The sequence below is a fragment of the Convolutriloba macropyga genome, chromosome 2, assembly GCF_964194025.1.
Source record: "Convolutriloba macropyga chromosome 2, txConMacr16.3, whole genome shotgun sequence".
Classification (NCBI taxonomy): domain Eukaryota; kingdom Metazoa; phylum Xenacoelomorpha; order Acoela; family Convolutidae; genus Convolutriloba; species Convolutriloba macropyga.
The window spans coordinates 75982585-75996462 of NC_134469.1; the positions used below are offsets into that span (position 1 = coordinate 75982585).

Sequence of the window (13878 nt, forward strand, 5' to 3'; positions counted from 1 at the left end):
GTGGAATTACAGAAGACTCTGATAAGTTGACCTTTCTCAGATCATACGCAGAAGCGGGACTATTTACGGCTTATAGATCACGGCTCCACTCAATCTTTTATAACGGTTGCTGTTTGTGAGCAGTTGGACATACCAATCCAGTCAAGGAAATCAAAACCTCGTCTCGCGAACGGAGAAGAATTCCTGGCTCCTGGAGTTCGTAGTGAGTATGAATTACTTTTATTGTAGTGTTTTCTTTTCTGTAGTTAGTCACTTCATTTAATCATAGGCCTGGATATACTCTCACAACCTAAAACAGACTTAATTAAAATTGGTGGAAAAAAGACTCAATTAGACATTTCTAATTTGGCCTGTTTTGCTGCCAATAACAAGTTTGGGCCAATGGTTATTGACCCACAGAAAATGTTTTCCTACAAAGTTTATGAATTTAAGCCCATCAAAAACACAGACACTCAAACAAAGAAGATTTTGAGTTTAGACAGAAAGAAATGTCGGATCTGCTAACAAAAAAAACAGTTCGTTGCTCAACATCTCCATAGCTAGTTCAGGCGTTTGTAGTAGTAGAAAAAAAAACGCTTGGTAATTGGTTACTCCATCATGACAGTCAATTTAATAACCAGTCCTTGAAGCGTAACCGTATCCGCATATGGCAGAACTGCTGAACAACGCTTCTGAGTATCTTTTTTTCTCGAAGGTTGACTTAAAGAGCTCTTATATAAGGTAACATGGAATAAAAAAAGGGAAGCAGTTCAGAGAATTATAGACAATTTCATTCACCGAAACAAGCTAGAAAGGACGTACCTTTTCCTTGACAACAGAATAAATGTCGGATGATCCGAAAAAGATATTAACAAGAAGGCTAAAGGCTTTCTTCTTGCTGCCAAAAAACAAGGAGTCACCTTAAATTTGGACAAAGGTCATTTCTGTCGAACGGAAATTTCTATGCCAGGCCAAAAAGTCTCAGTAAGTTCTAATCGGCTTGACCCAGGCAGACTGAGGGCTTCGAAGAAGTATCCGGTTCCAGAGTATTTGAGAGCATTGCAACGTTTAGTTGGGTTGTTTGAATATAATTCAAAATGAGCCCCAAATGCTCAAGCAGAATTCAGCCGCTTTTAGAAGGTCAAAAATAATGAGCTTTTCCTTGGTGTTTTTTGTCATTTCCCGTATCACCGACATCACCGCGGGTCGCCGATGCATGTTAAACTTTGTCCTGCACAGATTCCGGTAAATTTATTCTGGAAACTGAACCCTCGGGTTACGCCATTGGTTTATAATTATCCAAAATAGTAGATTTATAGCGTATTTGTTGCGAACATCATTGTAGTGTGAGCAGAATAACTCTACTGCGGAAAAGGAAGCCTAAGCCATTATTGAGTCTTTCAGCAAATTTTTCAGTTTACTGATGACATTTCTGGTTACTGTGAAGACCAACCAAAAGAGCATTGCCTTTTTCTTGCAGCAAAATCAAAATTAAAGAGCGAGAAGCTCCTCCGCTGGCAAATCAAACTCGCTGAATGTCGCTACAGTGTTGAATACAGATCTGGAGGAAAAAATAAAGGATCTGACGCTCTCTCGAGGATTGCTAGTGTAATGGGGAGAAAAAATTTTCGTTAATTTCTCTGCACGATAAATTAGCACATCCTGGAGTGACTAGACTTTGAAACTACGTCAATTTTAAGAACTTTCTCAACACAACCTCTCGAGGACGTTAAGCAAATTATCGCCACACACGACACCTGTAGGCAATTAAAACGCAATTTTTACAATCCGAGCCGGCCTGGTCATATTATTATGGCCTTAAAACTGTTTGACAGTAGATCTATTAAACCAGTTAGTCTACACATTCCGTCCTTCAAGTCAAGTAACGTCTCTTATCTCAGCTTATTGACAATTTGAGTGGATTTCCCTTTGCCTTCTCTACTAAGGATTTTACCGGTAAGACTTTTATTAGGTTCTTCTCGCATTTATTTGATATATTAGACAATACAGTGTTTATCCTCCCAGATCGTGAAGGAAATCAAGGATTGAAAGTTTATGCTTAGAAAAAGGATCTGCCATCGCCGTACCACCTCAAAGTAACGGGCAAAACAAACGTTACAATGCAGGTATCTGGAAGGCTGTTAGCTGCATTTTGGATTCCAGAAAATCCCACTGAACTACTGGGAAATTGATCTTGGGAGGAAATTTCTTCAATTAGAGGTGTACCTTGTACCAGCACAATTGAAACCCCTCGCTAGCAATTTTTGCAATTCCCGAGAATAGACTATGGAAATTTTATTATCCCAGATTGGCTCTTTGAAAGGCAATACAGCATACATGAGAAATTTTATACAAAGTAAATCTGATCTTCTCGTGGTTATTGTAAAAATAACAGACGTTCTTAGCGAAAATTTTGTCCAAGTTGTCCTAGTGGATAAGAAAACACTGTCTCTGCTCGAGACATAGCTCCGTCTTCGGAGTCTTAATCGGACACAGCACTGAATGGGTAGCAATTGATGTTTTGGAAGGAACAAAGATCACATCACAAAAACATTACAGTGCTTTTGTTGGCCAATGATGATGTTTCTGCCGGCGAAGTGCCCAAGGTGCTCAAGAAAACACCCAAAAAAGCTTATAATCCGATGGAAGGCAGAGCCTGAAATTGAAAATAGACGATCTGGACGCCTGAGAAACAGACCTACATATTTAGATGATCACGTTGTATTTTAAAATGCACGAGGTGAATGTGAGGACAGTTGAGTACCTTCTGTTGTATCGTAATCACAAGTTCCCTATATTGATTTATACACATAATTTACGTATATATCGATAAATAAACATATACAAACATATATATATATATATATATATATATATATGCGTGTGTGTGTGTGATTTGAGTTTCAGATGTGAAATAAAAGCTTGCAATAAGCGGTGCTTCTGCTGAGCAATATGATATATGAATTGTAAGCAACACAGCTCAAAGCATGGAAGGTGCTTTTACATTTTCGAGAGCTAATTGTCGATTGAGGTGATGATTACGTTGGATTTTAAAATGCGAAAGGTGAATGTAAGAACAATTGAGTACATTCTGTTGTATCGTAATCACAAGTTACATATAATGATTTATATATATATATATATATATATATATATATATATATATATATATATATATATATATATATATTCGTGTGTGTGTGATTTAATTTCAGATGATGAATAAAAGCTTGCAATATAAATGGTGCTTCGGCTGAGCAACACGACATATGAATTGTGAGTTTCGTTTGTATTTGGGAGCATTATCATCAGATGGCATTGAAATTATGGCAATTTGAGTCCAGCAGATTTGATTTGGAAAAAACTGGCTCAACCTTCGAGAGACGCAAGTCATTTTTTAGGCTCTCTATGATAAACTTTATGGTTGTTCTCACGTCAAGTTTTTTAGATGTGTGAGACAACAATTGCTGTATGTTGTTGAAAGTTTATCACAAAATTTTCAATACTCTCTGAAGCAAGTCAAAATACATTTGCATTTGTTTGCGTCTTAACCTGATAACCTGATGTGTCGTGTCTGTCATGTAATTTCACTGCCTTTTTTAATTGCCGTTGTGCTGATGTTTTCAAGTATAACAGGTTGGTGTGGAATTGAAGGGAATGCTTGAAGTTCAGCGTTACCATTTTTTCCTGAAATATGTCAAATTGGGTAATGACATGTATTTGGTGAGTATGGGGACGGTTCTAGCGCCGAAAGTTTGTTAATGCTGTAAAAGCCGGTCAAAAATAGCTCTGGTCGAACTTGGGTATTATACACCCCCGAATTTGGTTATGTCATTAAAGAAACGTCTTTTTGAATAACCGTTCCATCACCTGTTAAAAGCACTCATGTTTTGAGTTCGAATCTGCAATTTTTGTCAACCAATCGGTACTTTGAAACAATCTATGTATCGTTTCATATGTGACGTGCAAATGAGAGCATCAAATTCTGGCGCAGATTTTCTAGTCCATTTTTTGGCACCGTTCATTATCGTAAGTCTACTGAAATATCCTGATTGCTTCCTGAATTTTCTTTTCCATATTTGGTTAAAAGGCAGCACACTGTTGGAAAGCAGCCTAACAGGCTATATATTTCAGTTTATTGCATGTCAAAAGCAGCAGTTGTGAACTTTTATTGTTTTATATACCCGGAGCAAGCAGTCTTCTTCACGCAATTGAAACGTGGAAACGCAGTAGACAACGACATTTGTTTGATTTCAACATCCTCGCAATCCTTGGACAGCATCTAAATTTGCAGGGCACGGCACAAACTCGTCAAGAAAATCAAAAAAAGAGGTCCCACTAGACGAAGGTTTTATTTTGCGGCGCAAAATTATAAATAATTCCATCCGGATGCACCCATTTGATCTCCGTCCAACTTTCCCCCAACAACATGTGATAGAGCTCAAGAAACTGAAAAGTCTGTGGCATCGTCTGCTGTCAGCGGTCGAGTACCAAAAAATACTTAGAGCCACTTAGCAGAAACCGACCTCCCAGTCCTCAATCTTCTAAAAGACTTCCTTTCAAAGCGGAGGCAGGAAAACGAAAAGCTACTCGCCAAATAGCAGAAACTTCATCCAGACTACAGACTCCAAATCCGGTCCCTGACATTCCTGAGGAAATTCGGTGGTGATATCCGTCTCATCAGAAGCAAGAAGCAACGACTATCCAAGACCAGAATACACCTTGGACTCCAATGTATCAGACTGTTGTCGTGGATTAACTTCCTGGGCTAAGGTAAACAGTTCACTCTTTTGTTCTCTCAGTTTTTTAATGGCGTCGAGGATTATCTCCCGGGCTCAAGTAAAAGTAATAATGGCGAAAAAATGTACCTCTTGCAAAAATAACATTGCTGCCTCAGAAAATACCTATTGTTGTGTGGGCTCCAACCAGCACGTGCATTTTACTAGCGAGTGCAGAGCTCTCTCCAACGTTGTCATCAAAGTAAACAGGGGACTCCGGAAAAATTGCAAGCTCATGTGCAACACTTGTCTGGACAATGGAGAACGCGACGTGTTGATCAGATCCAGAGCATTAACGAAATTAGAGTCCGACATCTCAGATTGAAAATAGATTAAAAACTCTCCAATCTGGAAAACAATTTCACCGAAATTTTCTACTCGAGACTTGCAAATGTCATTTCGAAGTCATTCAAAAAAATTGAGGAAAACTGTGCTAAAGTGACGACCAAAAAGCTGGACAACGCTACCTCCGTGTTAATTCCTAGGGCGCAAAATCAAAAGGGAAATCAGATGATCGGAACAACCCATCAAGCTTCAGAAAAAAAGGGATGGCTGAAGATCCAAAAAAAAGTTGAGAGTAACATTGTCCCAATTACCGAAACAGTGAAAATTATCTTACAATCCTTCAAAGTCAATATCAAAGCATTTCGGGAATTTTGACAAAGCAAGAGTCAAACCACGGACTTTTCTTGTTACGCTATGGAATGAGCACGATAAGAAGCTAATTATGGCAAACAGCGTGGGAAACCGCAAAAACTAAGCGAACTAATCCCTTTACTTTCTTCCCGCTTTAACGAAGGCTGAAGTTTATTAAGAGAATCAAAGACCGAATAGGAGGAGAGAGTTTCTTGAGGAGGGTGTTCTTTGTGAAAAATTAAAAATTCGGAACTTCGTATTATTCAATGATTGTAAAAAGGTAGCGATCGATGGAACTGCCCGCTACCCAACAAACAAAGTTCATCATAACTAGACATTGTTAGCGAGTCATCCCATTCGATGAAGATGTTGCAAACACAGAAAAAAGTATTGGCGGTCAAACCTACTGGCTACAGAAGGAACAGAACTCCCGATCTACAAAACTTAGTTGCCAAATCATGCTAAGATAGATTCATATACCAGGAAAAAAGTAATACAACACGTAAACTCCGAGGAGCCCATCGGACATAAAAACGACTGACTGATCTGTCTTAGAGAGCTGTAGATGCTAACTGCGATCAACTCACCTACTGAACGTGGCTGATTGCTTGCAACCGCCAGAAATGCAGGGAAGCATTGACAATTTTTTAAATTCAAACTAGGGATCAACTCTCCTCAGTTTCTTACTGTAAAGGCACAACAATATTAACAAAAGCAACTTGGCAAAGTAGTTTTGATTCAAGTTGAAAAGAATTTTGTCATTTCTATAAATAGCTTCGAAATCCACAGTAACTCCCTCCTCCATGTCAATTAAAAATTTTTTCGACTCGCTTCGCCTACCGATACTTAATCTAATTTGAGTGGTAGTAGTAGTAGTAGTAGTAGTAGTAGTAGTAGTAGTAGTAGTAGTAGCAGTAGTAGTAGTAGTAGTAGTAGTAGTAGTAGTAGTAGTAGTAGTAGTAGTAGTAGTAGTAGTAGTAGTAGTAGTAGTAGTAGTAGTAGCAAAAAAACTTATTCCTTCATCTAGCATTATTTGTCATAGGAAATCAGAATAAACCCCTAAGATGATCATTATCAAAAAAACAAGTAAAAGTGTTTCAAGTTTACTTTCAAAAAGACAAGAGTTCAAAAAAATTTTGATACTCTTTAAAGTTTGAACTAAGTTTCTTAGTCTAGCCCTTCTTCTTCATCTAGCCCTATATGGAAAGTTTTTTGCGTCCAAAACTGGTTTGGTTGAGCTTCGCAAGCGTTGACTACTTTGAGTTTGTATTAGAATAGGTTTTAGAATATATATGCGGAAAAGATGTTGACTACGCACAGCAACTACTAAAATTCAACATATTTCTTGTTTTGTTGTATCTCGAACTAAACGAAATTCCATTCTTCAACGCAGTATGTCAAGACGAGTAAGTTCTAGATTCTAACGACAAACCTAAATTCAGATCAACAGAAACGCGGCAAAAAGGAATATTCGAAGTTCCTTATAATAGGCAGAAGGAGACCAATAAAAACCTTTGGACACAGAGTGCGCAAATTATGAGCATTCTAAACAAGCAACAGAAATCAAGAAAGACAAAGATGTATCACAAAATCCTCGATAGGAGCAACAATGAGATGGAACACTGCATCTGCGACTTCTCCATTTCTAAAGCTCCTGTAAACCTGCCAAAAATTTTGTGCCAGCTAAAGACTGAAGGAAAAAATTTCGCCCTGGCTTTGTCCTAGGCAACCAGAAAATACATAGAACGGACATCAGTTCAAAAACATAAAAATTGGGGCTATAGATTCAAAATGAGTCTCTATTCTTACTCGTCGACCTTAAGCATTATTTGAGAGCTGCAAAATAATTACCACATTACGGCCATGCCTCGCGAGTCATGGCCATACGTTAGCGGCCCGTGGGACTTGCTATGAATCCATCAAAATGGAAAAAAACAACACAATAGATCACGTTATATGCTGTATAATAAATGGAGTGTTTCCAATTAAAGCCCCCTCCCAAAAAATATAGCCCCTCCGAAAAAAAAGTTATAGCACAATTGTTCATCAATTATGCTTACAATTTTTGGTTACATGTTTTTGTTTTGTATCAGCATCAAATGCTGGAGCTTTTCAATCGCCGTCATTACTTCTCGGGACGGGTCAAAGTTTTTGTGAGAAACATTTTTTCTGAACAAGATTTCCGCAAGACATGAATCAATTATATCCCTATTAGTCCTATGCATTTTTGTGTTTTGAACCCTCTATATAGACAACCGACAACGCTATTGATGTGTCCGAATGGTTTACGGTTTGATGACTGCAAGAGGGATGCTTGTCAAGAACTTTATATGCAGACCATAAATGCGAAATTATTGTTGATCCAGGCTGAACAGTTTTCAATGCACTTCATGTGTGTGACGGTTCCGATTTTCACCTTTTATAACGAAGACTTTCTTTGTCTCACGATGACATTATCCTCCAAAAACCCAAATTGTGGATACAGTCGGCCCATGTTTGATTTACTTTTGCAGAAGAGACTTGCATCTATCTCAAACATGCAATCTCTTCCACTAATTTTCTCGGAACTGTCTATCATTAGCCATGTGCGAACCTCCCTCATATACATGTTGAAATCCACGGCGGTATTCTTGGATGTTCCCAGCTGGTATTTGCAATAGTTGATTTTTGCAATATCAGTGCTCCATGCGTATTTGAACAATAAGATTTTGTCAAGTCCCATTCGAGATCCAGCCAGGCATGTTCCAGTTCTCATACTGTAATCCACTCGGCATCCCCTGATTTTGCATCGTCATCTATCCCGTCGCAATAGTTGGATGTCAGGTCTGCTTAACAGCATATCATGTCCATTAGGGCAATGCTTCACTTAAGGGATTATATCATACTCTTGAAACAGCGCTATTTTTTCTCATTTATGTTTGCAAGTTTCTAAAGTTTTCATTAAGTTCATAGGAGCCATTGCGTAATATCTCCGTAGTAGCTGAAATGCGGTTATGAGAAATCAAGTAAAATCAATTGTTACGGGCAAACCACCCATTCCAACATCCGCTTATTGTGACTTGCCTGATTTTGCGGTTCGCCTACAATGATTTCCAATTTTGTGTTAAAGAAGTGGTTATGATTTTTAGCGGCTCGCCTACATTGATTTCCGATTTTGTGTTACGGAGGTGGTTATGAATTTTCATCTTAGAGGGAATATAGGTTACATGCTCTATAAGCGGGGGGGGGGCTATAATGGGAAAGACCCAATAAATGAACGCTTAAATTGATTGCCCAATACGCAGCTTGAATTATTCAATTTTTGATCTATTGTCCCAATTTTTGCTTTGTTGTATTTCGATCTATTATCCTATCACCCTCGTCCTAAAGCCTATCTACTTCTACGACTACTACTACATTGGTTGTCGTTAGATTTTCCCATGCAATAACTTCTCTGGGAGCCTTACGGCTTACTAATCTCGAAGTGAGCGATTTCCCAAAAATGTTAGGGGACATAAAATTGTGATGTGAAGGGCGGTTTTAGGCTTAAAATTGAGCAAGCAATTAGCGGAGATGAATGCGCCCGGCGTTAGTCGGTTATTTCGTGTTGTTGATAGAAAACAGCTTCCAGGAAAATGTTTCTGTGCTCGTGACTGGAAGTTTTCGTTAGATTTCTTCAGTCGGTTTGAGCTGAGCTCGTTTCTCATGATTTGCGGGACGTTCTCACGCATTTCGCTTTCTCATGCATTCGGGGGATGTTTTTTGTAAGTAGTAGCCGTTTTGAAATGAGATTTAGAACGTCAATTAGCTCCATTTACATGGACAGAGGCAATATCTTGAGTGCCAACAAACGTTAACGCTTATGTTATAGCTTGGTTGATGCTGTAGTCTTGAGAGAAGTGTTTTTTTTTCAGAAATTAAAACGACTTCCAATTGTTCGCCAGTTGCATGGCGGAGTTTGCCGGCCACTTTTAAATAGTTTATATGAATTTCTGGGGCAGCCATGGTGGTCCCCATTGATTTACATACTTGCTGCGAGCTCACTGAAAGGTGCTCTGGACAACTATCCAAAGAGCTATCAGGCTCTACACCAACACCCATTCCCAGAAATCAAGACTCATCCGCGTAAGAAAATACGCGTACGACCTACGACGCATCATCAAGAAAAGTCAACAACCTTCAAAGAAAAAAACGAGAAGCAGAAAATTTGAAAAATCAAGAAAAGCCCTCCTAGCTCTGGTTTGTTTTCTAATCTGTTTAGTTATTGCTTGTTATGATTTCCCTAGATTAAGTTCCTGGGCTTGAGGGACAACCAAGGACTGAACTTTAAATCATTCTGAATTTGCCTATTCTGAAGGGCTTGAAGGAGAGGTGAGACAATATGGGTAAAACCTGTAACACTTGTAAGAAACTTGTGGGAGCTAAAGAACCTGTCTACGCTTGCGTTGCATGCAATTGTATTTTGCACCTTGACACCTGCACTGGACTGTCAACTGTTGCAATAAACGGGATCAAAGAACTTGGAGCAAATGCAATGCTCATATGCAACACATGTTTTGAAAAAAACGAGCGAGACAAATTCATCAAAGGACGTGCTCTTGTTGATGAACAGTCATCCAAAGTAGATATCAACGGGAAACTAAAAAGCATGGAAACTTGAATAAACAACATGGTGGAAAGGAAACTAAAGGTAGCTTTGAACAAAACGTACGAAAAAGTCACAGACTCTTACGCGTCAGCCGTAAAATCTGTACAAAATGCGTCGCCCCTGGCACAGATAGACAAAAAATTTGCCGCCGCAGCCAAGGATCATGAAATTCTCAAAAATTTCAGCATTAGCGGAGTTCCTGAGGACGTTCAAAAAGCTAACGATGAAAATCTAGTCCCAACAACAGAAGAAGTAAAGAAGATTATGAGCTTTCTCGGGGTAGAACCTCAAGTTACTGAAATGCGTGGACTTGGAAATTTCAACAAATAAAGAGTCAAGCCACGTAGATTGCTAGTGACACTGTCCAACGAATACGACAAAAAGCTAGTCTTTGCCAAAAGCAGGGAGAAAAGATCAGAGTTATCTGACAAAAATTTGTTCTTGATGCCCGCCTTGACTGCTGATGAATCAAGAAAAGAAAATTTGTGCTTGAAGAAGAGACGAGAGCTTCTCGACGAAGGTGTAGAAAAATTACTCCTCGAAATTCGAAACTTCATGTTATTCAAAGGAAATCAGGAGATTCCGTTAGAAAAAAAAACGGAAGGCGAACCTGATGCATGACTAGAGTCCCTGAACATTCTACTCATAAACGCCAGAAGCTTAATCAATTTTGGGCGAAGATTCAATTTTAAAAATTCCGTCTTGTCAAATGAATATAAATGAATGAATGTAATCTGCGTCACCGAAACTTGGTTAAAGAACAAAATAGACACAAGCGAATTTCTTCTGGACAATTATACTGTTTACAGATAGGACATGACGATGTCCTTAAACCAGAGTCCTCATTGTGGCGTATTTAATGCTTTGAAGAACTACATAGAGTCCAAAAAAATCAAAGTAGAGCTGCCTGAGTGCTGCATTGCGTGTCAAATTTTGCTAATATCTGAACCTGTTCAAATCATGTGCTTCTACAACCATCCGAAATATAGTAGCTTCAGATACTCAAACGAAAACTACACCATACTCATCGGTACGTTTCCAGGCAAGATACCCACTGTAATCTGTGGGGATTTGAACTTCCCAACAACAAACTGGACACTTTTAAACAGTTATGATGACGAAGAACAGACATTTTTGGACTTAGTTGAGGCAAACTTGTATCAGCAGGCAGTAAATTTTCCGACACGTGCCACCAACATCCTTGATGTTGTTTTCTTCAAGAATTGCATTGTGTACGCGTGTGAAGACCTAAAATTCTCTAGAATATACAACTGCACCGATCACAAGCCCATAAAGGTCACGCTTGAGATCGGAAATAAAGATCCAAAAGCTGCCATCGAAAATTTCCACAGCTTTTGAAGTGGCAGCTACGAAGAAATGCTAATCGACATGTCAATTAAAAAATATCAACCTGTATGTCATACAAACATAAATAACACTTGTGTTGAGCTTCATGACTATTTCAATATTTTTATACAAAAGCACATCCCACAACGGACTAAACGTCGACAACAACTACCTCCTTCGATAATGCCATCCACGTCGAACTTGATGAAAAAGCTGAAAACTCAGCGGGAACTTCTGAACAAGAAGCCTTCCAATTACAGAAAGTTGAAGGTCACGAAGCTTGAAAACCTGGTCACTGAATTATGTGAAACTATCGTGTCGCCTATCAAAAAGAATTTCTAGCCACAAGTGATACAAACCTCCTCTTCAAAAACGTAAAGCGCCTTTCCAAATCTGCAGCCACTTCAAAAATAATGAGTTACGCCGGAAGATGTAGCTCAAACAACATCAAAAAAGCAAACATGCTAAACCAATAGTTCCACTCAGTCTTCTCACCTAGAAAAGATTTCTGTTTTAAAGATGTCAATCCGCAACATTCCACTATCTCAAATTTTTCCCAAATGTAAAACAATGATTTTTGAAATTTTGGCAACGCTCAATGTGACTAAAACCAGAGGTCCCGATGGCTTACCGCCCCTCCTCTTTCGCAAGACGGCAACAGAAATGTGCAAAACACTTAACACTTTGTTCAAAGCAGTCAAGCGGAACAGGAAGCTACCCAAAGCCTGGAAAATAACAGCTGTTTCGCCCATCCGCAAGAAGGGTGAATTGAAATTTGTCGAAAACTTAAGATCAGTGTCGTTGCTTAATATTGAAAGCAAGATATTCGAGAAATGCATCCACGAAACACTGTCCGCGCACTTCACCAAGTTTCTTTCCTCGAAACAACACGGGTTTGTACGACAGAGATCAGTGTACACGAACATGCTGCTGTTCTTGGAGAAAATACACGAAGCGCTGTACAAAAACGTGCAGAGTGAAGTTGTCGTATTCTATACTGTTTTTGCGAAGGCATTCGATCGTGTACCCCACTACCAACTTTTATTAAAAGCAGGGCAAATTGGCATTGGAGGTTTTCTCCTTGAAGTCATATATATGACTATCTCAACGGACGAGAACAATTTGTCCGAGTGGACATCATCAAATCGAAAACTTTACCAGTGACAAATGGGGTCCCACAGGGATCACTGCTCGGGTCGATCTTATTTTGCATGTACATCAACGACCTGCCAGATGCTCTCAGATTTGGCGAACCCTTTATGTTCGCGGATGACCTAAAAATACTCCACGATGGAACAACAGCAGACCAAGTACAGAGTAACCTCGACGCACTGGAAGTCTGGGTCACCCAAAGCAAAATGGGTCTAGCTATTGAAAAATGCGCCAACGTTTTGTTCAAAGGTCCAGAAAGCCACTTCTACCTGTGTGGAAGTCTTCTCCAAACCTCAGCTGGTGTAAAGGACTTAGGGATTTGGATACAATCTGATTTGACTTGGAAAATCTACTTAGAAGAAAGAATGAAGAAAGCTAACCGAGTCTTCTATTCCCTTAGAAGAAGTGTAGCCTTTAAAGTTAATATGTGCATCATACGGGGACTTTACAAATCGATGATTCTTCCAGTTCTAATGTACGGATCCTCGTGCTGTGACTTCAACCGAGGAGATATGCGAAACTTGGAGTGGTTTCAACGAAAGGTTGTGTCCTGGATAAGAAATAGCAAGACAGCGTTACATCGAACAGCTACGTTTGTCAAATCTACTACCCTTGACAATGTACTATCAGCTCAATGATCTTCTACTACTATCAAGTCTTCAACAAAATCAACCGACAAATACAAAACAGCCGGTGCTGCCTGGAAACAGGTCAATGAGAAGAGACGATTACTTTGACTTAACGAAAAAACTACTCGAAAAATCTCGCGGCGAATTCTTCTTTCGCACCCAAAGGATAGTCCACAGACTTCATCACACATTGACTTCGGAAATCAACACGGCCTAAAACACAAAATTCTAAAGCAAATGTGGAATGATGCGGTACAAACCAGAAAACGTCTGCTCGTGGCAGATCTGTTGTGACTCAACACTGCAGAGAGTCATGGACTAATTCTCTATAGCTGTTTTGATCGGGAGAAATCCCTTCTGTAAAGAGAATCCCCAACAACAACAACAAAAATCACATCACCAAAATCACATCACGCCAGGTGATAAGATTTTGGTTTTGCAGCAAACTTGTTTGGTAGCTGGGATCTTCGTCTGTGCCCTCCAGCTAATGGGCGCATATTTGCACCTCCCAGGCGCACGTCCCATATTTTGCTGTTTAATGACAAGTGCTCTGTAACTGTAGGATGAATAATGTACTGGGCGGGGGGCACAAACGGAAAGGATCCGCTGGCTGATACTTCTCTGTGTTGACTGGAATAGCTGTTGATATCTTATTAAATCTCTTGTCCCTGTGCTTCAGAGTCGTTTTTCAGGTTTGAGAGACTGCTGGCACCAATTATCTATAGCATCT

General features: G+C 39.4%; 1 protein-coding gene across 1 annotated transcript; it reads left to right on the top strand.

Moving 5' to 3' along the window:
* The first annotated feature begins 12578 nt into the window (after positions 1-12578).
* LOC142335000 (uncharacterized) lies at positions 12579-13157 on the top strand. Its single transcript, XM_075383329.1, has one exon. The coding sequence runs from the start codon at positions 12579-12581 to the stop codon at positions 13155-13157; it is 579 nt and encodes a 192-aa protein (XP_075239444.1).
* Positions 13158-13878: the final 721 nt, after the last annotated feature.